The 25,932-nt window shown below is 52.6% G+C and overlaps 1 protein-coding gene across 6 annotated transcripts in view; it reads left to right on the forward strand.

Annotated features, from left to right (window-relative positions):
• The window catches only part of PCNT (pericentrin), a 96,460-nt gene that overhangs the window by 18,906 nt on the left and 51,622 nt on the right, over positions 1 to 25,932 (forward strand). For 5 of the 6 annotated variants that reach the window (XM_049710259.1, XM_033418522.2, XM_049710257.1 and 2 more), the window contains exons 11-19: positions 3,018 to 3,174; positions 3,953 to 4,158; positions 4,872 to 5,317; positions 6,605 to 7,127; positions 14,410 to 14,535; positions 17,622 to 17,768; positions 22,891 to 23,042; positions 24,758 to 24,888; positions 24,979 to 25,217. In XM_049710259.1, coding sequence (XP_049566216.1) covers positions 3,018 to 3,174; positions 3,953 to 4,158; positions 4,872 to 5,317; positions 6,605 to 7,127; positions 14,410 to 14,535; positions 17,622 to 17,768; positions 22,891 to 23,042; positions 24,758 to 24,888; positions 24,979 to 25,217 — 2,127 coding nt within the window. The remainder of the gene's footprint in view (positions 1 to 3,017; positions 3,175 to 3,952; positions 4,159 to 4,871; positions 5,318 to 6,604; positions 7,128 to 14,409; positions 14,536 to 17,621; positions 17,769 to 22,890; positions 23,043 to 24,757; positions 24,889 to 24,978; positions 25,218 to 25,932) is intronic. The other variant, XM_049710254.1, reaches the window with a different exon arrangement.

Below are 25,932 nucleotides of genomic sequence, written 5' to 3' on the forward strand. Positions count from 1 at the left end.
TTCTCTCCATACCCTCTCCAGCATTTTTTGATGATGTTCTATTTTTAATTTTTTGAGGAACCTCCATACGGTTCTCCATAGCGGCTGCACCAGTTTACTTTCCCACCAACAGTGCATGAGGGTTCCCTTCTCTCCACATCCTAGCCAACCTTTGTTATTTGTTGGTTTTTTAATAATAGCTATTCTGACAGGTGTGAGGGGGTATCTCATGGTTTTGATTTGCATTTCTCTGAGGATTAGTGATGTTAAGCATCTTTTCATGTGCCTGTTGGCCATCTGTGTGTCTTCTTCGGAAAAGTATCTGTTCTGGTCTTCTGCCTGTTTTTAATTTAATCAGGTGGTTTTTTTTTTTTTTTTGCTGTTGAGGTATATGAGCGTCTCCATAAACATTGAGAAAGGTTGTGTTTCATTAATCTTTAGTTGGGAACTGGACTGTCTTTATGTCTTCAAATCTGAATTTCCATCCTTTTCACAAAAGCTTCCTTCTGTGACACTGACAAGCAGAGCGAGGCTCGCTTTTGTGTCTCTGGTGACTCCACAGGCTGCATTGTGTCTGCTTGTTTAAAACAACAACCCGAGGTTCATGGCATGACTTGGAGGCGGGTGGCTGGCAGGTCGGGTCCTGCCTGCATCCCATGCAGGCGCGGTCACACTGCTGCTCTCCACGAGCTCCCCAACCGCCTGCGTCGTGCGTGTTGATGACCGGAGAGTGAAGCGCTGGGGCGAGTGCGTGCTGGGCATCTTTTTATTGGCCTTTACGTTTCTCTTCGTTGAACGGCCTCCATGCCGTTTGTTTCTGGCATCTCTAACCTTTGTGGGCAGCGGTGTTCACACGGCTCTCTGTGACAGTGGAAGCCTTCTGCGCCTGTTCTGATGCGGAGCTCCGAGGAGCCAGTGGCTCCCCTGTCCTCCTGCCCCCGGCGCTGGCGGTGGAGGTGCCGTGCTGTCGGCACGGCTGGGCCCCCGGCCGTGCTCCAGGAGTCATGAGTTGGCAGCCTGTGTCCACTTTTCGCACCAGGAACAGGCAGGGCCTTGACTCTGTCCCCACTTCTGGGAAGTCTTGAGCGGCCGTTCGGACAGCTGTTCCTCCGTGTGGTTTGTTCTCTCTCTGACGCTCCCGCGAGCTTCACGCTGCACCTCCAGGCTGGAAGCACCGGTCTCCTTCAATTCTCATTTCTCTTTTTATGTTGCTTTAGGCTTTGTTTTGGGGGGGGAGATTTTTTTCTCCCCTCTCCTCTAATTCTGCAGTTGGCTATCTTATTTCCATTGTCATTGTTAATTTCTGGGGCTTTGCCTTCTTGTTCTGTGTTCTTTCCTGTGTCCTCTGCTCAGCGTCAGGGACGGGGTGCCTTTGGTCTCCTCCCCGAAGGCGGCCGTTGGTGTTAAGAGGCCTCTTGAGGCTCCGTGTAGTTCCTGCCGCGTCTCCGTGCGTCTGTGTCTCTGTGTTGTGTGGGGCGTCTGTGGTCCGTGCATTGGTTGGTGACCTGAGGCTGTGCCGTCACGAAGCGTGAGGCACCGTGGGGTCTTGGGGGGCTGTCTGACCAGGCAGGCTCCACCTGGGGGCTGGGGTGGTGGCCTCCCCTCCTGGGGCCATTGGTCTCTACCAGCCTCCTGCTGGGGTCCCTGAGAAGAGGGGCACAGTGGGGTCCCCACGCCAGTCTCCCTGGTCCACAGCCCCTGGGGGTCGTGCAGTCACCTCTGTGCCCCCTGTACCCGCTTCCCAGCCTCCCGGGTGTCTGGGCAGCTCTCAAGCGGCTCCCCGTTCGACCCCTGTGAGCATCCGTGATTCCCGTCTTCCAGCAGTTGGTCACCTTTGGCTTACTGATTACCTCTTTCGCTGTTTCTTCTCCTCATAGGTTTTATGAATTAAATTATGTCTCCTATCATCTGAGGGAATATAAAAACGATAGAGTATACGTGTGTTTAAGCAGAAGTCCCGTGTGTGGGCGCGTGTGTGGCGCATGGCATGTGCGGTGTGTGTGCGTGCGTTGTGTATATTTGGCGTGTTGACGCGCCATGTTGACTGAGGGTGCCTGGTGGAGCTCCCCCAGATGGGTTTGGGAACCCCCATGCCCCTCTGGTCGGCGCCGACCCCTGGCCAGTGTCTCTCTGGCTGCAACTGTTTGGTTGTCCCTGAGGCTGAATGTCTTTTGACTTGTTTGGCCGTCGTGGCCATGTTTCTGCCCTTTCCTCAGGGGCCGGGAGCCCCTTGCTCTCGGCTCCCGTCCCGTCCCCAGTCTCCAGGCACAGCAGGATTTCCCTGTATTTTATCTTTGCTTTTGTCGTCTGCAACTGGCTGTTGCCTGGTGGGGGGTGAGACTCTGGCCCCCTTTTCTTTCCCGGGGTGGCGAGTCGCTCTCGTCCGACTTGCTGGGAAGCCTGACCCTTGTGAGCCAAGTTGTGTCGGGAGCGCTCGAGTCCACCCGTCAGTCAAGTTGTTTTCTCCCGTGACCGTATGAGGACTCCAGTCTTGACTTAAAAGATAACTCAAGCTTACTGAGAGCTGGACATTTAGGCTGCCGTGGCCTCTCTGTGATTTTGAGGAAGATGGGGTGACCGGTTGCATCTTGAGGGCACAGGAAACGTTGACACTGCCTCGAGCCCCTCTCGGACCCTGCACTCCAGAGCGTCGTCCTCGGTGGGCAGGCCCAGCACCCGGCTCTGGATGGGAAGCGCAGGGCAGGGCGTGAGGAGAAACCCGGGAGCCGCAGGTGGAGCAGGGCGCCTTGCACCAAGGCCCTGGCCGTGTGGCTGGTCCCGGAGGCCTGGCCCGGGGTGCGGAGGGCGAGGGACGGGGGTCCGGTGGGGGACCCAGTGCCCACAGCTTGGCGTCGGTGAAGTAGGCCCACCTCCCTGCTGGAAGCGAGACATGGGGCAGCAGGCGGCGTGGCCATGCGTGGCGAGGCTCCGTGGGAGGTTCTGTGGGGGTGGGTCCCCTGGGGGGTTCCCTGGGAGGCAGGGATTCAGGAACGAGGCTGAGAGAGTCATTAGAAGGTTTTCTCTGTGATTTCCCAAAGGAGAGCCTGGGGTTGCGCACACAGCTAGAAGGAAACCACCAGCGCCAACTAGCAGCGGGGAAGTCCTCCCAGGAAGTCCAGCAGGAGGCGGGCCTCGCGGGGACCCAGGTGTTGGAAGAGGAGCAGCATGTGTGGCCTTCGGAAGAGCCCGGCCCAGGTGTGTGCCTTCAGTGCCGCTGGGTCGCCGGGAGTCTGGCCTGCAGGGGACGTTCTGGGCGGTGACTGATTCCCACGAGAGCCACCTGCACACGCTGGCCGTTCTCTTTGCAGTGTGGGCGCCGCGGGCCCTTCCTCGGGGGTTGAGCAGGCCTGGGCGTGTCAGGAGAGGGCCTGCCCGGGGTCACGGGGACGGAGAAGCTGTGGTCGTCCCCGGGGATGGTCAGGGACCCAGGAGAGCAGACGTAAGGCCGGCCCTGGACACAAGCCCAGGAGAGGGTGGGTCCTACGTAGAGCTGAGGGGGCAAGGCAGAGGGTCCCGCCGTGAGGGCCGGCAGCTCAGGGTCCCCGCCAGGGGAAGAATGCGGCCCAGAGAGCTGGGTCACGCCTGCTGGCGTCTTGCCCTCCCTGTTCTCCTTCCTGTGTGAGGGGTGCCCCACGGCCGCTGCTCGGCACATTCCTGCCAGCCAGTGCCTTGGCCACGCTTGGCTCTTCATCGAGCCTGGGACGGTGATGGGCTCTGGCCAGAGGAGCTCTGGGGGTGCCAGGTCCCCCGGCACCCAGGCGGAAGGAGGTGTGGGCCGCTCAGCACGGGCCTGCTCGTCTGGGCCTGGGGCTCAGTGACCGCTTGGCTGAAGATGGGTGTGTCATGTCCACTCCTGACACCAAGCCCGCACGGGGAGTTGCAGGATCTTCGTGCAGGTCTGAGGCTTCTGAAGGTCAGTGTTTAGTCTGAGTTGCGGGTCAGCCTGACGGTCCTGCCCCCTGGTCCCCTGCAGAGCTCTCCCGGGTGCCCCTCCTGTGTGCACACAGCACGGCCTTGGAGGTGGCAGCCGGAGACTTGGGTCTGGAAACCATGCACAAGGCTCATCTCCTGCTTCTTCTGACGGAGCTCAAGGAAGAAATCGACCTCTTAAAAGTAGAAAATAGAAATTTACACGAGAAATTGCAGCACGAAATCCGCCTAAAAGAGGACTTGGAGCAAGTAAGTTGAAACACCTCACCACTCTGCACTTCCCGCGCCCACCGGGGCCCCGTGTTAAGCGGTCGGGGTCAGCGCAAGCCCCCGAGGTCCACCACGCCCTCCATCGGGAGCAGTGTTTGCTTGCTGGGTGCCTTCCTCGGGGTCGGGATGGGATGCCACCTGAGCTGGGGCCCGAGTGTGCTCCTTACAGGGGCCTCCAGTGCTCAGGGCAACTGGCTGGGGTCCTCCGAGGGGTCCCTTGTAGAACCTGGAACGTTCATTGTGCAAGTCCAGAGACTTGGCCTGGCGCTGTTTGCTGCTCTCCTGTGGCTCCGTCCTGGCTGGTGGTGGTTCCTCTGTCTGGGGGGTTGGCCTTCCCTTGACGGGAGGCCCCGTACATGTCTGATCCCCTGGGCTGGTCTTGGCACCGCAGAGGAGCTCCCCTTTGCGTGTGTGTCCAGACCTGCCAGCCCCAGAGGTAACAGTCGGGGCCAGGTGCCGGGATGCAGACACGTTTTACTTAATCAAATAGTCTTATATTTGTGCATTTTAGGCTCCTTTATTCCCATCAGGATAAGAAACACTGCCATTGCTCTATTCAGTGCGATATGTTATGGAACTAGTGCTTGTATGTTGTGGAACTTCTCTCTCTTCAGAGATGGATTTGGGTCGTTGCTGCCAGTGATCTTTTCATTTAATTTCCTCCTTCTTAAATAAAATTGTGCTTTCTGCAGGTGAAATGTACTTTAGTGGAAGCCCACCAGGAAGCACTGAAGAGCGCTAAGGAGAAGCTTGAGCTAATGAGACGAGGCGAGAGAGAGGCCGAGTGGGAAGTCACGAGTGAGGACCCGAGGAGAGGGGCCGAAGAGAGGCCGACGCAGCTGCTCCTCGAGCTGCGGGAGCAGGCCGAGTCCGAGAAGCTGTCCATGATGCACAGGTTTGAGCTTCGAGAAGCCGAAATGAGGCAGCTGCAGGACCAGCAGGCAGCCCAGATCCTGGACCTGGAGGGGTCGCTGATGGAGCAGCAGGGCCGCCTGAGGCAGCTGGAGCTGGGGCTCTCGGGGGACGAGTCTCTGCAGTGCAGCCAGTGTGGCCGGGAGCTGGGCGGTGGTCTGGCCCCCACGGACCGGGACCACCTGAAGGAGGACTGTGCTCTCCAGCTGAAGCTGGCCCAGAGCAGGTGGGTGACGTTCCTGTGGCCCCCTGTTCAGTACGGAGCCGCCCGCCTGCCTGGGTGCGGCCGGTCCCCAGGAGGGCACGCGTGGCTCTTGGGGCTGCGGGACCTGCTGGCAGCAGCAGCACCCCCGTCCTTCCTGTGGAGCCCCAGTCCCGTGATCCACGCTGCCCTGCATGCATCTGTGACAGTCGTTTGTGTTCTTTGCACGGTTTACGGTTTCAGTAGCAGAACTTCAACCTCATTTATCATAAGGACGTGTGGTTCATTTCTGAAGTTTCTTGTGTATTTTAAACTCAAACGATTTAAAAAAAAAAATAAAGAGTTTTTCTGAACTATGTACGTACTTCCCTGAAGCTTTAAGTAGATTTAGAGTGTGATTTGGTTTGCTGCCTCTTTGCACATCTGGGCTGTAGTGACCAGGGGGGTTGGTGAGCCCTGGTGTCACCGGAGCTGCTGTTGGTTTTGCTGCTTCTCATGCGGCAGCTGCACCCCAGCGTCATGAGGCAGGTGCAAGAGCTTCTGCTCTGGGGTCTGAGAACTGAGTTCAAATCCTGACCCACTGTGTGAGCTGGAAGGACGCAGGCACGGTGGACAAACTCATGAGGCCTTAGTGCCCTCCTGCATGGGCTGATCAGTGGAAAGGCTTTCGTGGTGTCTGGTCCACAGTTAGTACCTGAATCCCATCCCAGCTCTTGTCACTCACCTGGACGTACCGTGTGGTGCTAACGTGTAATGGGTGCCCCGTAGAGACTCTTCCCTGCTGGGGTGCTGGGTGCTTCAGTTAGAGGGGCGTCTCCCTGCTTCTGTGTTTGCTAGCCAGTGTCACCTGCAACTCATTTAATTCATGCCCCTAATTCACTCCGAAGGGGTTTTGGGGGTCTTTTGAATGCTCTTTGCAGCCCTGTTGGCTCCTGTAAACGATGCCGCTGCCCCTTCCCTGTTGAGGTCCTCTCCTTCCCGAGGAGCGGTCACACCTGCTTCCCTGTGGAGTCTGTGGAAATGTGTGTGTGGTTTCTTGCTGGGGGTCCTGTGTCCTGTACTTCAGTCTGTGACCGGGGACGCCTGGGCTCTGGCGTCCGAGCTCCTCTGGCTTCGTGGGCCCCTTGGCTCTCCGCTCACGGCTGGCAGTGGGGCTCAGGCCACCTGCAGCCCCGGGAGGTGGAAAGAGCAGGGAAAATCTGGGCACGATGGTCTCACCAGCAGAAAGTGATGTCTCCTGTGAGGAATGTGAGGTTGATGCTTTTGTGGCTGCACGCTGGCTCTCCATGTTCACTTGGCTTGTCTCCTCAGGTTTTTAGAAGAACGTCGAGAAATCACAGAGAAATTTGCTGCAGAGCAAGACACTTTCCTGCGGGAGGCCCGGGAGAAGCACGCCTGCGAGCTCCAGCTGCTCCAGGAGAGTCACCGGCAGCACGTCCTGTCCTTGACGGCGGAGCTGGAGACCCGGCACCAGGCTGAGGTGGACGCGCTGAGGGCTTCTTTGGAGCGAGAGTGGTGGGCTCTCTCAGAAGCCCGCGTGGCTGAGCTGCAGACAAAACACGCTGCGGAAATCAGTGCTTTGGAGACCAGACACGTGTCACGCCTGGACGCTTTGGAGTCGCGTTACCTGTCTGAGATGCAGACCTTGCTGGGCCTGGAGGAGCAGCTACAGAAAGAGGATGCTTCTCACCACATGGTCTTGACTTGGGTGTTAGAGAAGCTGAAGCTGAAACACGATGAAGAGCCCCAGTCCACAGAGGACGGCCTGAGAGCGGGAGAGAACACAGAGCACGTGGAGGGTGTGAGAGCCTCCTGGCTGCGTGGAGCTCGCCAGGTGAGGTGCGGGGCTTTGCCCTTTCCCAGGACTGGTGTCTTCTGTTGCCCATGTGTGTCAGCTGCACGTGCGTGTGTGTGTGTGTGTGTGTGTGTGTGTGTGTGTGTCCCAGGGACAGTGGTGGGTTTCCTGGTGAGGCGGGTACAGAACAGGGAGTTTTACACGTTTTTTGGTCCCGGGCTCCTCGGTGAAGGCTTTGGATCTCTGATCCTGGAAAAACGTGCGCTTGTGCCTGCGCACAGCGTTCCCTGTGAGACTTCAAAGGGTTCAGAGCGCTCCTCGGGGCCTCTACCGATTTCTGTGAGATTAAACCCTCTGTCCTGTGTCAGGAGCAGCGACTGTCCCCTTGGCAGGTGCTCTCAGCGGTAGTATGAAAGGAGCTTCTGGAGACGGCCCCATTGCCCTGGCCAGCGCTCCCGTTTCCTCATCTGCAGACCCATGGCACTTGTACGTCGCGAATAGGATGCACTTATTTGGCTAGAACATCATCACGTAGCGGGAATTCAGTGTGGGGACGGGCTGCTCTGTGCCCACTGGGCCAGGTGTGCGCGCCAGGCACTCAGGAATGATCCTGTTCTGGCCCTTCATACTTTTGTCACGTATGTAAGAAGTAGATATTCAAAATTACAAAGCAGGAAATCTCAGCCTTGTGAGAACACAAGGACCAGGTAGAAGCTTCGCTCGTGACTGAGACGTGCTTTATGCGATGTTCCCAGGGGGGTTTAAGCCCCTTTGCTCCTGGTTTAGCTTGTTTAAGGCTGGAAGGAAGAAGGCGGCCTAGTGCTGAGAGGTGTGGTGGCTTTGTTTTATGCTTCCGCTCTGCCTGTCCTGTGTGGTCTGCGCGCGAAATGTTTTCCTTTTTTAAAGTTTCTTTATTTGGCTGCACTGGGTCTTGGGTGCAGCGCGCGGGGTATTTGTTGCCGTGTGCGGGATCTTTAGTTGCGGCGTGTGGGATCTAGTTCCCTGACCAGGGATTGAACCTGGGCCCCCTGCCTTGGGAGCATGGAGTCTTAGCTACTGGACCACCAGGGAAGTCCCTGCAGGCGAGATATTGAACAAATTCCCCGAGGGCTGAGCACATTCCACCTGGGGTCATGAGCCTCTGGCCTGTCCTTGAATTCGGGCCCCAGGGCAGGTGTCACAACTCCTCCCTGGGCATTGTCCTTTGGTGTGAATTTGGAGCGCTGTGGTACCCCCAGGCCAGTCCAGTGAGCTCTCAGTGTCAGCTTCAGTTTCCTCCCATGCAGATGGATGTGTGGGGAAGGGGGCTTGTTCCCAGCCTGTGGATTTAAATTAGATTCCCTGGGATTATAGGGTTTGAAGAAGATGAAGTCTAAAAGAATATCAAGAGGAAGAAGTACGCATGTTTTACATGAGAAAGCTATGTATTTTAAACCATGGCTTAATTTTATTAGTGTAAAACGCACTTGTAGGAAGCACGTGGAGTGTTTCCCACCTTGCAGGTGGGAGGTGTGTGTGGGAGGCAGTGCCATGTGGACTTGCTCTCTGCAGGTGGAGCTGGTGTGGCCTGCTAAGGGCCTGCCCCTGGGGCAGCAGCCAAAAGCAGCCATGCAGGAGCTCAGGGCTGGGCACGTGGCCGAGAAGCAGGTGCAGGAGGCTCCGCAGGAGGGGGCCCCACAGGTTCCTTCTGGGCAGCGGTGGCTTCAGGGATGGCCTGGGGGTCAGGCTCTGGCCCCCACGGGGATGCTGGTGACATCAGCAAAACCGCTGGGCCTCCTGAGGCTTCTCCTCGTGACCAGAGCCCTCGGGCATACGTGAGGCCCGCAGTGGGGTGGACGCTGGGCAGGCCTCACACCTGCCAGGAGGGCCCGAGGCCTGTGCTCAGCAGGGGTGGGGTCTCTCAGGGGCTGCCTGTGCCAGGTGCCCAGCAGGAGCTCCATGTCCTCTGCATCCCGTGCTGCACCCCAAACCCTGGGGCCCATGGTGCAACCCGGGGGCACAGCCCTGCACAGACTCCGCCCAAGTGCCCTCTGGCCCGATGTCCTGTCTTCTTTGTTCTCGTGGCGCCGGACACCTGCTGCCTGGCAGTTTCTGGAACACCCTGGCTGTGACCTCCTCTGAACTTGGCCTTGTCCCCCACCTGGAAACTCCCACTCTTGCCTCTCTTTCGTCAAATCGTTTTCTCCATGAGCGCTTCCTTCTGGGATGGCCCCTCCGTCCGGGACTCATGGCCCCGCGCCCTGTGCCCTGCATGGCCCACGGTGCGTCTGTGGAGCGTGTGCCACGTGCTGCGCTCCTCTCTCCTGCGCTCTGCTCAGCGGCGGCCCGGGCCCAGAGCGGTGCCCAGCCCGGGGCTCCAGGGCAGCACGCCCGGGAGGGTTTTGCTGCCAGGGACCCCATCCTGCACACCTCTTCAGGGCAGTTGTTGCCGAGGTGCCCGTGGCCCTGCCACACAGTGTCGCTAGGATCTCGGAGGTCAGGTGGGCAGTAAGGCCTGGCATTCGCTAGGTTTCCTAAGTTAATAGTCAGTGCTCTTAGCTGTGTGTGTACATATTGACCGATCTGAAATTAGCATGTAAACTGTTTTTTCACATGGAAGTTCCCAGAATGAGAATTAGTGGATTGGAGAAAAATAAAGGGAAGCATAAATATGACATTTATCCCTTATGTTTGGTTGAAAAGTCTGGGAGTTGGCATTTTTCTTGGTTTGCTCCTTGGACCCTGAGATGCCCTGAATCCGGGTTTCCCATGTTTGGGGAATGAGAGGACAGGAGGGATCCACACCCAGGAAGCCCATGCCCACAAACGCTCAGAGAAACACGATAAAAGCCCGGCTGAGACCAGACATGCAGCTGGTCACTGATAAAGTCACACAAACCGTCTTCTCTTCACAACGTCATCTTACTCAGGTTTCATTAAAGAGGACAAAACTCCCTCATCCCCCTCAGTGTCCCCTCAGCCCCCATGTCCCCTCAGCCCCCATGTCCCCTCAGTGTCTCCTCAGCATCCCCTCAGTTTTCCCTTGAGGCAGGAGATAGATGGGCCCAGGCTGAACAGTTTCTCCCCTGTGGACAGAAGCTCCATAAAAGCAGGGTAATGGAGGAGGCTGGGCCCTGCCCAGATAGAGATAAGAGACCATATATTCCTCATTTTCCTCATTCTCGAAGTCAAGGAGACCCTCCCGACTACACATGCGCAGAAGGGCTCCTTGGAGGTCCGAAAGGAAGGGGCGCCACCTCATAGTAAGTGATGCCAGCTACCCAGATAGGCCTCTTCGCTGGAATCCATCTTGGCTAAGAGATGTGTACGCACGCATGGGAGGACCTTGAGATACACCAGATACATCAGAACCAGGCAGAGCAGGATGGTTGGTCAAAGGAAACCGGGAAGAAATGCCCACGAAAGTGATTCAAACTGCCATGAGGGCGTGACGCTCTCTCTGAGCCTGCCCGTGTGTCTGCTGTACTCTTTTTCCTTCTAAAAAACAGTTTACTTGCTTTGCTACTTTCCGTCTCTCTGCGGAAACTCATTTTTTCATAGCTGACGGGCCAGGGCCTTGTCACTGGCTGCTGGTCCCTGGTGGTCCAGTGGCCAGGGTTCAGCGTTCTCACTGCCGCTGCCCAACCTCAATCTCTGGTCGGGAGCTGAAATCCTGCTTCAAGCCACTGCAGGCCGAGGCCGCCTGAGGTCACCCTCACCCCCGCAGCCCGCTTTCTGTCCCTGCAGTGTCCTCAGCGCCCCAGCCCCTCGAGCTCAGTCCTCAGGGGCCATTACGAGGGGTCAAGTGGCTGCCGGCATGGTGCTGGCTGCAGGCACCGTGGAGGGGACGGTGGTCCTGGCTGCAGCCCAGTTGCTCTCGTGCCCTCGTGAGCAACGTCCTCCTCTGGGGCGCTGCCCTGAGACCTGCTGACCTGTGGAGGTGTCTGAGTTTCATTTCTCTAATCCTCTGAAGAGTCAGACTCTGCCGCTGGCCTTCCCTGGTATTTATTGGCTTACAATCCTCTCTCCAAAGAAACTTGGTTGGATCCTGTTTGTTCACTCTGATGGTTCTGTTACCTGGTCGTGACACGCGTCCTGCTCTTCGGCTCGGCATTTTTGTACTTCCGTGTTGACTCTTTAGAGCGCTGAGATCATTTGGGAAGTATTTTTCTGTTTGTTCGTTCAAGTATATCATTCTTTTACTTTGCTACTAAGGATGTGAGTATTAGATACTGTTTAAGTGACCTTTTTTGTCTAGCTCATTTCACAGGAGAAAACATCAGAGTTTGTGGGAAGGTGGGATATGCAGTTTCTTCCCCTATTTTATTTTAATTTTTTATTGGAGAAAATTTCAACGTATACAGAAACAGAGAACAGTTCAGAATCTGACTGCCCATGGGTACACGCCAGTCTCAGTGCATTAGCCGCCCCAATGTACCATAACATGCTCCATGCTAACCTGCAGAATTAACAGTAATCCCTTAATTTCATCACATATCCAGCCTAAGTTCCAGTCTCTTCCTGTGGCTGGTCAAATTGGGATCCACATAGGGCCTGAGCTGTGCTGAATCTGTTTTTACTGCTTCCTGTGACGTTGGCTAACATTTCCCCCATATTGCCTGTGAACGTGTCAGCAGTCAACACACGGGATGGGATTCAGGTCCATGGCTTGGTGAGAATAGTTCCAGGTGGTGGCCTCTTCTTCCTGCCGTCTTCCCTCAGGCTGTCCTCACAGACAGATATTCCATAAAGCCTTGCTGGGTGTCTCCTGGGATGCTGTGGCCATTGTCCCCAAAATAGCAGGGACGTGGTGTTCTTCCTCTGTGAAGGGGTTTTATCTGCGCCACAAATATCTCTGCACCTGTTTGAAAAGCAGTGTCACTTTTCAGAAGAGTTGTTTACCCAGCGCTTGTGAAGCGATTGGATTATTTTTCAGGTTACTTCCCTTTAGAGTTTGGTTGTGAGAAAAGTTCTCTGAAAACATAAGCCTGATTTCCTTTTCTTAGAGATAAGTGTCCTGCAAAGAAATCACCCTTATATTGGTAACACTAAGCAGTGGAAGGAAAGCAGGAGTTAACCGTTGTGTGACCACTGTTGATTGCTCGCTCAGGCAGTGTCATCTTTTCTTGGGGAAAAAAAAAAATCTGTTCGTATGATTTTTAAAAAATATTAAGAGAACCTCTGGTTATTTTAGATATAGTTTGAATGTCTTTAATTCATTATCAGTTGAATTTATTCTTAATACTATGTTGGTATTCTTTGTGCAGAACTACTTATTTTTTTCTTCTTTAAGTGTATCCATTGTTTTTTTAATGATTAAAGTATATACGACACTTCCCACGTAATTCTGTGGATTTTTAGAAAAACTCGAGAATAACTTTTTTTTTTTTATGCGGTACGTGGGCCTCTCACTGCTGTGTCCTCTCCCGTTGCGGAGCACAGGCTCCGGACGCACAAGCTCAGTGGCCATGGCTCATGGGCCCAGCCGCTCCGCGGCATGTGGGATCCTCCTGGACCAGGGCACGAACCCGCGTCCCCTGCATCGGCAGGCGGACTCCCAACCACTGCGCCACCAGGGAAGCCCGAGAATAACTTCTTAAAAACATCTTTTGCTTATATTGACTTTACCATTTGGAACAGATTAAAGAGAGTTTAGTCAGGCTGGAAATAGAACGATTGTGTGTAAGGAGGTCTTGAGGGGATGCAGGGAGTGGCACAAGCAAACCCCCTCTGAGCCTGTCCGGTCAGGTCACGGGGGCCGAGGTCACGCAGCCAGCCCGGGGGTGCTGAGGCGTCCAGGTCGCGGGGCTGAATGCGCAGTGACGTCTGTGGCCTCCCCTGACTGTCCTGCTCCAGACCTGCGGGCACGCTGGGCAGAGCAGGTCGCGGTGTCCCCACTGCCCCTCGCAGGTGTCAGGTTAGGGTGATTTCCCCCACCCACAGGGCGCCTGGCAGGGGTGCTGTGTGTCCGCTGCTCCTGACTGCGTTTGGGACGTCTTGCTGGACCTGGCGTGTCTCTGCCAGCTGCCTGGAAACCCCTCCTGAGGCAGTGGAGGTTGGGGAACAAGTCCTGTGCGTGCCTCCCGCTCCTGTAGCAAGGGCCGCTCTGTGCTGGGGCCCGCGGGGCCTCAGTGGGGCAGACGACCCAGGCGCTTGGCATTGGTGGGCTGGTTCTTCCTTCCCAGCCACAGCTCCGTACGGCACCCACCCTCCGCCCTCTCTGTTTGTGGGCAGTGACTCCAAGGCCTGGAAGGACCCTGTGGCCAGAAAGAGCAGCCTGAGCCCCCGGGCCCGGGCTCTCACGTGCACAGTGCAGCCTGCAGGCCCCGGGACTCCAGGCACGCCGGGGTGTGGGGTGCCCTTGGACTCTGACCCTGACCCCAAACAGAAGTTCACTTTCATCTGTTTGTATACATTTGGCTTCCGTGAAAGATTTTTGCTTGAAGAATGTGATCTGTGGCACAAGTTTTTCAAGAAGCAGGTGCTTACGCTTTGACCTGTCAACCAGAGCGTTTAACAGGCCAGCGAGCGTGCGGGGTCCGCCCTCAGGACCTGTTTGCCGAAGGTGCTGAGGGGGAGGGGCGCAGATGCCTGTGCCGGGCGGGCGGGTGGGCACCCGAAGAGCGGTCCACGCGCGGGGTCCTGTTTATCATGTGCTTTTGCGGGATTTGCCTCTTCTTGGGTGCTGATGTTTTCTTATTTTTCCCAGCGTCCTTCAGTGTCCTGGAGTCTGTTTTTGGGGAAAGGGAGTGTGGCTTGTCCTCCTCTCCCTTGGCCTTGCCCTGCTGGTCTGTGGTGCCCGTTGGCATTCGGGGTTTTGTTCTTGTTCACTAGCATTTTGTGGTTGGCACACACAGAGCCAGCATCCGTGGTCAAATCTGGTTACTGTCAAGGCTGCAGCTTCCTTCCTGGCTGTGAACCATCTGGGTGAACCCCGTGCTTCCCATGAAGTGGTTTTGTGGTGCAGATGAGACGGTTAAAGGGCTTTGGAAACTGCCACATGTCCCAACTTGAAATTGCACTTGATTCTTCCTTTTAAAGGGTTGGATTAAACCTATTCCAGGAGAGGAAGTTTATAAAAATGTTCTGTGTTAATTCAGAAATGGTCTCTAGAACTTCAAAGTATAGTTTCAGTGTTGTGCTGTGCAAACCCCATTTACTGATGCTTGTGACTGAGGTGAGAATCCAGAGCCCACAAAGAGTGACTTGACGTTTTCTGTGAGCTATAACCTGACTGCTGCGTGTCGTCACGTGGAAATATGTGGAATAAGCTGAGCTCCAGCCTCACCACAGATCCACGCACATGGGCAAGGCCCAGTGTTGACCTTCCTCCCCACTCAAGCAGGGCGCTGCGGTTCCTGCGGAGCTGGAAGAGGAGGAGAAGCAGCGGCTCTGCTGTCGGGAGGAGATTGAGCTGCTGAAGTGTCGGTCGGAGGCGCTGCTGGAGCAGCACATCACACAGTTAAAGGTACTGGGCTTAAGGGTGATCTATTTCATTGCTATCCTTTCTCACCTGCAAAGTAAATAAGAAAAATTTATTCTAAATTAATTTTGATGTGCAAAATTAAAACATATTCATTGTCTTAGTAACTGAGATTTTTCAAGGCAACTTTTTTTCCTTCATTTTTATGTTTAAGTTGACTAGTTAGCATTCCTTTTCTTTTAAGAAATTGTCATCAAATAGTTGACCCTTAACCAACACGGAATTAAGCGTGCCGGCCCTCTGCACAGTTGAGAATCTGCGTGTGATTGATAGCTGGCCCTCGGTACACGTGGCTCCTCCGTATCCGCCGTTACTGTGCATCTGCACACTCAACCAGCCACGGATCGTGTGGTGCTCTAGTGTTCACCATTGAAACAAAATCCATGGGGCTTCCCTGCGGTCCAGTGGCTAAGGCTCCTCGCTCCCAGTGCAGGGGGCCTGGGTTTGATCCCTGGTCAGGGAGGTAAGATGCCCCATGCTGCTCAGCACGGCCCGAAACAAACAATCCGGGGGTAAGTGGACCCACACTGTCCAACCCCATGGTAAAGAGCCGGCTGTATTTAAGCCTGGGAAAATCTGAGCCCTGCTCATGGCCTTGCTTTGGTGACTCAGCAGCGGCCACGTCAAGCCTTTTCTTGCTTCAAGGGGCCTGTTGCCACGGAAGGGTGTCTGCACGGGATGAGTGAGCATTCAGCATTACTTCTCACAATGATTTTTAGTGTGGTTTTGTTTTGTTTTTAATTACAACTTTATTGAGATATAACGCACATATCATAAAAATCACTCTTTTTGAAATATACAGTTCGGTGGTCTGCAGTATATTCACAAAGTTGTACAACTCTTATTGCTGTCTAATTCCAGAACATTTACATCACCACAAAAGAAACCGCCCACCCGTTAGCAGTCTCTTCCCTCCCCCAGCCCCTGGCAACCCCTGATCTACTCTCTGCTTCTGTGGAGTTGCCTTTTCTGAACACTTCTTAGAAATCGAATCATGCAAAATGTGGCCTTTTGTGTTTGGCTTCTTTCACTTAGAATAATGTTTTCTAGGTTCATATATGTTACAGGGTGTGTCAGTACTTGCTGTTTGCTTTCTATATATCTTCTGTCTCTTTTGTTCCTCTAAATCTCCATTACTGCCGCCTTTTCTTTTGATTTCCTTGATGTTTATTTTTCTATATTTTTTTGGTTTTTGTTTTGTTTTTTTGTTTGCTTTTAATTTTTTTAGTGCCTGCCCTGGGCATTACATTGAACATTTTATAACAATATGGTTCAGATTAATACCAACTTAATTTTAATAGTTCACAAAATTGTTCTTTGATATAGCTTCATTCCTTCTTTCCTTCCTCCTTTGTGCTAATATTGTCATACAAAGAGCATCTGTATACACTTTATGCTCGTTCTTTATGCATTTGTCTTCTAAATCACATAGAAAAAAGAATTACAAACTATACACATAAACATAAAAGACAAAATAAATTACTTGCTTTTCACTGCTTTCTAGATTTTCTTTGTCTCTCAGCAGTTTGATTATGATGTGTCCAGGTGTGGATCTCTGAGTTTATCCTACTTGGAGTTCATTGAGCTTCTTCTATGTATAGATTAATATTTTTCATCAAATTTGCAAAGTTTTTAGGCATATTATCTTCAAGTATTCTTTTGCCCTGTTCCCTTTGTCCTTTCCTCTGGGACTCTCATGATGTGTATGTTGGTCTTTGAGGATGTCCTAAAGGCCTGTGAGCCTACTTACTTTATTTCTTTTTTCTTTTTTTTTCCTTTTTGTTCCCCATAATGAATAATCTCATTTGACCTGTCTTCATGTTTGCTGATTCTTCTACCCACTTGAATCTGCTGTTGAGTCCCTCTAGTGAAACTATTATTTCAGTAATTGTGCTTTTCAGCTCCAGAATATCTATTGGGTTTCATTTTATAATTTTATCTCTTTATTGTGGGGCTCTGGTTGGGGCATGCCTTTAATGCTGTGGCAGGCAGTATACATCTCTGCCTTAGCTTTCACTTCCTTTTTTTTGATCAGCCTCTTATTAGCTCCAATTGTTATCACTGCCTCAGGCCGCTGAGGTGTTAAACAGTTGCTGCTAATTGTTTTTGCCAAATGGCTTGGGCACAGGATTGTTGAGGTGAGCTCTGAATCAGAGCCAATAAAAAACCAGCTTTGAGAATGGAGCTCTTCAGTGAGCTGCCAGACAGGTCAGTTAGTGACAGTTGGTGGTGGTGCTTTGGTGCAACCCATTCTTCTCCTGCTCCCCCCATGGTTGCTGGGCTGCATTTTCTTTCTTTTTGTTTTGGCGGGTTCCCCGATCAGAGATTGAACCCTGGCTGAACCCCAGGGCCCACAGCAGTGAAAGCTTGAAATGGTCTTAACCACTGGACCACCAGGGAATTCCCTGGGCTGCATTTTCAAGGCTATCCCAGAGACTGGAGTGATGGGATTAGGGCAGGTTCAAACACTCAAAGCTTCCTGCTCTGATGGCGACTCAGCCTTTGTTTTTAATAAACACTTTAATTTCCAGAGCTATGAAAAAGTTCATTTTGACAGTTTTTGCCAGTGTTCTCAGTGCTCCTGCAGAGGAGTGGATTTTTGGAGGTCCTTATTCTGTCATTCTGGAAGGGCTATCTCTGTAGTTAAAAAAAAAAAAGCTTATTTCATTAATGTATTTTAATTCATTAGGTGAACATTATTAAAAAATATTTTTTATTATTTAAGAAGAAACTGTTTATTTTTTAAAACCAGAGAAAGTTAGGTTTCTAAATATCTTGGATTTTGATGGTCATGATACCCTGATGATGGAGAATTTCTTAACGTGACCATTGGGAAAGGTAGCAGGTTGTTTCTTTTGTATTCTATATGATAAGCACATTTGAACGCATGTTCACTGGGGATAGTGGCCTTGGCCTTTTTGGTCATTGTCCTTGGCACAGAATACGGAATCAATGAATATTTGTTGAATGAACTAAATTCTAGTGAACAGCAGAGAAATGGAGAAATTATCCTTATAATTTTATAGCTTAATGACATTTTTTGTTGTTGTTAATAATGTACTTTTGTACAGGGTGAATTTGAAAGTGAAAAGAAAGCTGCTTTGCATGAAAAAGAGGCGATACATAAACTTGAGCGCGAGCAGGCACAGTCTCTTTACCAAAAAGAGAAAGAGTCTCTGTCTCTGCAGCTTCGGGAGAAGAATAACCAAATTCTGCAGGTATGTGGGATGCATCTTTTCTTTGATTATTCTTTTTTGTGTATGGTAAAATGTGCATAACATAGTATTTACCATTTCAACCATTTTAAGTGTACAGTTTAGTGACATTAACCACATTCACAGTATTGTGCAAATATCGCTGCTCTCCATTTCCAGAACTTGTTCATCATCCCAAGTAGAAGCTCTGCCCTCATTAAAAATAATTCCTGGGCTTCTCTGGTGGCGTAGCGGTTAAGAATCTGCCTGCCAATGCAGGGCACACGGGTTCGAGCCCTGGTCTGGGAAGATTCCACATGCCGTGGAGCACCTATGCCTGTGTGCTACAACTACCGAGCCTGCACTCTAGAGCCTGCGAGCCACAACTGCTGAGCCCGTGTACCACAACTGCTGAAGCCCACACGCCTAGAGCTTGTGCTCCGCAACAAGAGGAGCCACCACAATGAGAAGCCCGTGCACCACACCTCGCTGCAACTTAGAGAAAGCCCGCACGCAGTGCAGCCAAAAATAAATTAATCAATTAATTAATTAAAAACATAATAACTCCCATCCCCCTCCATCCTTCCCTGGTACCCACCACTGTACTTCTGCCTTTGTGAATCTGACTCCTCGAGGGATCTCATTTCAGAGGAATCACACAATATATGTTCTTTCGTGTTTGGCTCATTTCACTTAGCATAATGTCCTCAAGGTCCATCCACGTTGTGCGTGTATCAACATTCATGGCTTTTTGTGGCCGACTAATATTATTCCACTGTATATAGGCACCATATTTCGTTTATCTGTTCATCTGTTGGTGGCCATCTGTTCATGGTCGTCTCTTCCTTTGGCTGTTGTGCGTATAATGCTTCTGTGGACACTGCGATGCAAGTATTTGCTTCAGCCCCTGCTTTTGAGTTTTGGGGTATATATCTAAGAACAAAGTTGCTGGGTCATATGATAATTCTGTGTTTAACTTTTTGAGGAACTGCTAAACTGTTTTCCACAGCAGCTGTGGCATTGTGCATTTCCACCAACAGTGCACAAATGTTGCAATTTTTCCGCATTCTTGTCAACACTTGTTGTTTTTCATTTTTTAAAATAATAGCCATTGTAATGGATATGAGGTGATACCTTGTTTCTATTTGCATTTCCCTAATCACTGGTGGTGTTGGACATCTTTTCATGGGTTTATTGGCCATTTTTGTCTGTTCAGGTCCTTGACAGTTTTTTTTTATTGAAGTACAGTTAATTTACAATGTTGTGTTAGTTTCAACTGTATAGCAAAGTAACTCGGTTATATACATATATATGTATATACATATGTGTGTGTGTATATATATAAAGTGTATATATATACTTTTTCAGATTCTTTTCACTTAGAGGTTATTACAAGATATTGAATGTAGTTTTCTGTGCTATACAGTAGGTCCTTTTTGGTTATCTATCTTATATACAGTGGTGTCTACATATTAATCCCAAACTCCTAATATATCTCCGTGTCTGAGAGTCTAGTTCTGTTTTGTAAATAAGTTCATTTGTATCATTTTCTTAGACTCCACATATAAGTGACATCATACAGTGTTTTTCTCTCTGTTTGACTTATTTCACTCAGCATGATACTCTCTGGGTCCATCCATGTTGCTGCAAATGGCATTATTTCATTCTTTTTTATGGCTGAGGTCCTTGACAGTTTTTGAATTGGGTTTTTTTTCATTATTATTATTGAAAATACGGATGTGTATTTATACTATTTTTAGAGATAGTCCCACTGTGTGATCTTTCAGAGTCATAACAGTACTGCTGCTTTCTTTGACTTTATCATCATACAGGGTCACTGGATTTGAACCTATTCACACACTGGAGGCACAGTTTTCTTATGAATATGTGCAGGCACTGCGCTAAGCACGTTAGATGTAGAATTTTCTCATTTCTGTGCAGCTCTCTCCCTCTCAGGACACTGAGGCCTAGGAGAGGCTCCGTTAATTTGCTCAAAGTCCGTGGCTGCCAAGTGGTGGGGCCAGGCCTTCTGACTGTAAACACTGCACATGGGTGTGTCTGACTTAATTTGGTACCAAAGATGTCAAAGTCATTCCCAGCCAGATTCAGGGCAGCATGTATCTGTGGAGGTCAGTCATTAGCTGCCCGTCAAGGGGCATGTTCCTGGCTGCAGAGCCCCCTCCTGTGCTGGGACCCCAGCCACGAGAAGGCAGGAGGATGGGGGGCACGTGCAGGGGAGCAAGGACGGCACCAGGGCTTAGGCAGGAGGGGGCTCCATGAGGAAGAACGAGCCTCTCGAAGTGTTTCTTAAGCTTGTTCTTCAGTATACCAGGCATTTCTGCTGGTCCATGACATGCATTCTTAAAACAGCTCATTCTGTACAAAATACTAAAAGTTTGTACAGAATACACCATTCAGAGCCTCTGCGATTTTATACCTCAAGGACCAGAAACAATATCAGTCCTAATAAAAGTATTACTACAGTTAAAAAGAAATGTTAAATTCTGAATTAAGAGAGAAATTGTAAAACATACATAGCGATTTACCTTTAAAAAGGGGGGATGGTTGCTTGATGGCAGGAGTGTGAGAGAAGGTGGGGAGGAAAGACTGAGAGGCGCCAGGAGTGGGGGAGGCCCTCGTGCGGGCGCGTGGAGGCGGGCAGCAGGAGGCTCCCCTGGGCCGGTGGGCCGGGCTGTGCGTCCGCTGCCCAGAGGCTCCCCGGTCGGAGCAGGGCGCGCGACCCTTCAGGAAACCAGACTCTGCGGGAAGCTGTTTCCACTGTGAAATTATCTTACAGGTGTCCTTAAAATGTACATGTTTGGTTAAAGTAATACTGTGGAGTAAGGATGGTGTCCCACCACCCACGTGAAGCACCTCAGGAGACCCCCCTACCCCCTGCTCCCCGCCGAGGCAACCACCCTTCTGATCGTTGCAGGTTTCTTGCTCACTGATGTGTTTATTCCTGGACACTCTGCTGTTGAGCCTCAGCCCTTTCCGGCCTTCACAAGGGGGTGTGTGCTGGCCTCCCTTGTTCCGTGTTGACTGGAGGTTCACAGACGGCGCTGGGGGGGCCGTACCCGCCACCCAAGCTGCCGAATGGCATCCGTTGCGTGTGTGCTCATCGGTGGACTTGGGCCTGTTTCTGTCTTTCTGCCATTATGAATAAAGCTGCCCTGAGTTTCCTACACACGCCTCTTACTCCAGATGTGCAGGAACTTCTTAAACCCAGAAGTGGGTGTCCAGGTTGTGGGGTTCTGCCCCTGCTGGGTAACCCCAAGGCTGTTTCTGGGTGGTTCCACCAGTCGTGCACTTGAGCTCCTGTTACTCCACATCCTCTCCTGGAATGTTCTTGCTTTTTAATTTTTGCCAATTTTGTGGCAACGAAGTGGTGTCTCTTGGTGGTCTTAATTTGCTGATGAAGATGCGCCTCTGTTACTATGTTTGTGATCCATTTGTGTTTCCCTTTCTGTGGAATACCTTTTTGTATCTTTGGCCATTTTTCTATTTAAAACAGTTGTTGGTCTTTTTCTTACTGATTTAGGGAAGTTTTTTTTTGTATTTCTGGATTTCTTCTAATTTGTGGGGTTTTTCTTCCCTTTTGTCATCTTTTGATGAACAAATGTTCTTCACTGATGAATTAACTCTCTTACCTTATTGAGTACAGACTGTCCCTGACTTACAGTCGTTTGACTTAGGAAGGATTTTTTGACTTACGATGGTGTGAAAGCAGTGTACATTCAATAGAAACAGTACTTTGAATGTTGAATTTTTATCTTTCCCTGGGCTAGTGATATGTGGTCCAGTTCTCTCCTGTGATGCTGGGCAGGGCAGCCACAGCTCCCCATCCACCACACGACCAGAAAGGTGAACGACTGATGCGCTGACAGCCATTCTTGACCAAGACAGCCAGCCACTCTGCTTTTCCTTTTCAAAAGATTACTGTTAATTAAAGAAACCAGGCATCTCAAGTTAATGAATTTAGCGCTTTTCTATATAGGGGAAGAAGCAAAGTCTGGGCTCACTGAAATCATTTTTTTGATCTGTACCTCCTCTACCTGGGGCCAGTATCCTGTGCTTTCCCATCCTGAGCCCACTCAGAGCTCACTGTGTGGGCGGCTCTGGTGGCTTGATGGCTGCAACATCCTTTGTTTACTGATATGGCAGGTGACCCTTTTCATTCACAGGTGTATTAAATGCATTTCCTTTTTTAAAAAATTAATTATTTATTTTTGGCTGCCTTGGGTTTTCATAGCTCTGCGCGGGCTTTCTCTAGTTGCGGTGAGTGGGGGCTACTCTTGTTGCAGTGCATAGGCTTCTCATTGCAGCGGCTTCTTTTGTTGTGGAGTGCGGGCTGTAGGCACACGGGCTTCAGTAGTTGTGGCATGCGGGCTCAGTAGTTGTGGCTCACGGGCTCTAGAGCGCAGGCTCAGTAGCTGTGGCGCATGGGCCCAGCCGCTCTGCGGCATGTGGGATCTTCCCGGACCAGGGCTCAAATCCGTGTCTCCTGCATTGGCAGGCGGATTCTTAACCACTGTGCCACCAGGGAGGTCCTTAAATGCATTTTCGATGTATGGTATTTGCAGTTTAGGATGGGTGTCTTGGGATGTAGCCCCACTGTAGGTGGAGGAAGATTTGATAGGAATGCAGGTGAGGGAGCAGGGCCAGCAGAGGGAAGGGTCTGCCTTCCGCCAGCCCCACGCTGGCCTCTGGGGCCGCCCCAGCCTCGAGCCGTCCGGGCATGCAGTTCATCTTCTGTGTCTCTTTTGTCCATTTCTTGGTCATTGTTTGCCATCTTGAAACTTGCCATTCTCTGTTTACTTATTCCATTTTCTTTCATTTTACCAGCGACCTATATGGCCCAGTGGTTTATAGGAGCTACACTTTTTCCCCAGGTTCCCTCTATGCACAGCATTGAAACTGTTTTCTGTTCCCTTTGTTCTCTTCAGTAAATTGGTTTCAAAATTACACCTTCTTTTTCCTCCGGCCTGTGCTTTGCGTGCTTTATGGGCCCCACGCTGGTGTCCCATCATCCGTTTTCTCCATCCCACAAACCACAGACCTACTGTTAGATAAAGAAAGTTCCTTATAGAAACTTAGTTTTAACTAAATTGTCTTAACTAAAGCTTTAACAATTTTTCTTCAACAGCTAAAAGACCAGATTTTATCCTTAAGTCGTGAGATAGAAGAGCGCCATTCCGAACTGGAGAGGCTTCAGCGAAGGCGGGAAAGGGAGAACCAGGAGGAAACAACTCTCATCTCAATGCTCAAGTCCGACATCGACCTGTCCCACAGCGAGAGGTCAGTGGCCGCCTCTGCTTCTCGGGCTGGAGTGCATGTTGGCACCTGGTGGATGGGACCCTGTGCTGCGTGGTCCTCTCATCCAGGGGGGCCTTAAACTTCAAGATGAGCGCTGAGTCGTGGCACCCACATACCCACCACCTCGCTTTGCCAAACCTTCTCATTTTGCCAGGTTACAAGATTTGATGCTGCTATGAAGGCAGTTACCGACCCGTCCCTTTTCTTGTTTGTTTGGGAGTCTTATTTAGGAAATAGTTTCCCACCTGACGCTAGGCAGGTTTTAGCTCCGCTTCTCGTGTGCTTCTGGAGTGAGCTGTTCAGTTGTGTTTGCCTGATGTCAGGAGACGCTCTCGTCTTTGCCTGTCGGGGCCATTGGCTCAGCATCACCCGGGAAGGTGCAGCTCACTGGCCCACCTCTCTGGGCCCCTTTGTGCATCCCTTGGCCTGTCCCTGCCGGTATCTCGTGGTCCTGCTGGTCTGGGGTCCCCGCTGCCCCTGGACCCACGTCCTCAGCAGCGCGGCACTACCGTATATGCGGCGCTGAGGGTCAGAGGAGGAGGGGGGAGGGCTGCTGTGCAGAGGGCGGGTGCCGCTCACGTGGGCTCCGTCTCTCCGTTCATGCTTTCACGGCTTCGTTATCTCTGCGAGGACCTTGTGTGCTGTGCCCAGCTGCCTTGCGGCTCGATGAGGGGAGTGCAGGGCAGGACGTGTCAGGCCTGGCCCTGCCCTCGGGGGGCTGGCAGAGAGCAAAGGCCCCGAGGCGTTCGGGGGGTGTGCCCGGCAGGTGAGATGCCCCGACAGCCACGAGTGTTTGGCGTTCATGAGGCTCCTCAGGGACCAGGGGTCGGTATGGCCTGGACGGGGCCCAAGGAGGAGGGGGGGCTGGTGCCTTCTGGCATTTTCTCTCAGAGCAAAGCAGACACCGCCTGCCCGAGCCCGTCTGGGGGTGGTCCTTATGCCCTCCCCGCACGCTCCCTCCGAGGGGCCTGGGCAGCAGCAGGGGCTGTCGGGCCCGCCGTTTGCAGTCTACCCCCGCCTGCCCCCGCCCCTCACGTCCCCGCGTCCCTTTCTCACCATCTCTGGCCGTGACCTGGGGTGTCAGCTTCCTGAGGGGCGGATCTTCCCGTGTCTTGAGTGGCGTTTCCCTGTGCTGGGCCCGAGGGAGGGGTGTGAGCCGCGGGCGGATGGGGCTGGCCAAGCCCTGACGTCTCGCGGGCACCGGAGCCACGGCCTGGGTGGGGTCACCGTGCCCCAGCTGATGCCCCCCAGCTGGAAGGGCTGGTCTGGGAGGATGCGGCTTAGAGACAGGACTCCTGTCCCAGGGGAACCAAATACCCCAAACTCCGTGTTTGTGTGGCCCCAGAGAGAGACACGGGGAGACACGGCGCCTTCCTGTGCTGGTGGGCTGTGGGCAAGGGGTGACCTGGGCGTTTGAGCCGGTGTCTCCTGAGAGGGTGGGGCCTCAGGGGCCACGTCGGCGCCCAGCTCTGCTCCTGAGTGCCAGAGAGGCTGTGGCGGGGGGCAGGCTGGGTCTGTGCAGGTCGTGGTGGCGCCGCTGCGGGCAGAGCAGCTGGGAGGGGGTCCCGGATGAAGCCCCTGTGCTGGGCTGGGCGCAGGCCTCCAGGAGAGGGACACTCAGGTCGCCCATGGTGCTGCTCGCGTGCGGTCAGCCGGGCGGGGTTTCGGCTGACGCTGCCCGTGTGTGCCCCTCTCAGGAGAGCTCTCCGGGACGCCCTGAGGAGGCTGCTGGGCCTGTTTGGGGAGACGCTCAAGGCCGCCGTTGCCCTGAAGAGCCGCATCGGTGAGCGCGTGGGGCTCTGCCTGGAGGACGAGAGCCCGCCTGCAGGTGAGCGCCGACAGCCCTGTGCCCGCAGACCCGAGGCCGGGCACCGGGGGTCCTCCTGGCAGCATGGCTCCTGTGTCTGCTCGCTTGTAGCCCCAGCCCTGGACGAGGTGTGGCCCGGGCTCGACGCGGCCCTGCCGGAGCCGGACAGCGCATCGCCCGAGTGTGCCGAGACGTCGTCAGTGGCTGAGATTAGCAGTCATGTCTGTGAGAGCTTCTTCATGAGCCCAGAAAGCACGCTGGAGTATGAGCGGCCCGTCAGGAGGATCTACCGGAGCCTGGGCCTGGCGGTGGACAGCCTCCTGGAGATGGTCCTGGACTCCACCAGGCAGGTGAGGCACGGCCCCTCGGCCTCTCTGCAGAGGAGGGTGACAGGCTGAAGGAGTGGGCGGGGGGCCGGTGGGTGACAGAGGCTGCCTGGCAGTGACAGCGCAGCCCCAGGTGCCTGCGGGTGCTGGGCAGTCAGGGTTTCTGATCCTCCACCAGACCGTGCGGGCGAGACGGAGGTTTCCTCTCTCCAGGCGGGTCTGACTTCTTTCTCTCCTCTCTCTGCCGGGTGTCGCCCTGAGCCTGTTACTCCCAGGGAGGTTCGCCCACATGTTTTCCTCAAATAGGAGTCTTTTCTGAGCCGAAATTCTTGGGGAAGTAGGCTTGCTGTGAATGAAAAGTAAAACCTCGGTGCACTTAATTTAGATCATGTGTGTTCAGCCTCTTTTACTGCACCTTGTACGCCATTTTCATTCCGTTTTGAATACACTTACGTTTAGAGATTATTACTGAAGATGGGAATTTGTTAACCTTTTAGAATGCTTCAGACAATTAGCACAGACATTAAGTAGGAAAGCTTGGAAAGCAATAGAGAGCCTTTTCCCAAAGTTGCCCAGTTAAAAAGTAAGCATTTTCACGTGAAGCATCGCTGTTCACGTCTCAGAAATATTGAGACGCGAATGCAGGTAGAGCCACAGTGTCGAGCTCTGAAGTTTCTCCTCTGGTTTCGTCCCATCTTCTCTCAGAAACCGGACAGAGTTGGGCAGCATCTTACGATAA

This window comes from Orcinus orca, chromosome 5 (genome assembly GCF_937001465.1).
Source record: "Orcinus orca chromosome 5, mOrcOrc1.1, whole genome shotgun sequence".
In the NCBI taxonomy this organism is placed as follows: domain Eukaryota; kingdom Metazoa; phylum Chordata; class Mammalia; order Artiodactyla; family Delphinidae; genus Orcinus; species Orcinus orca.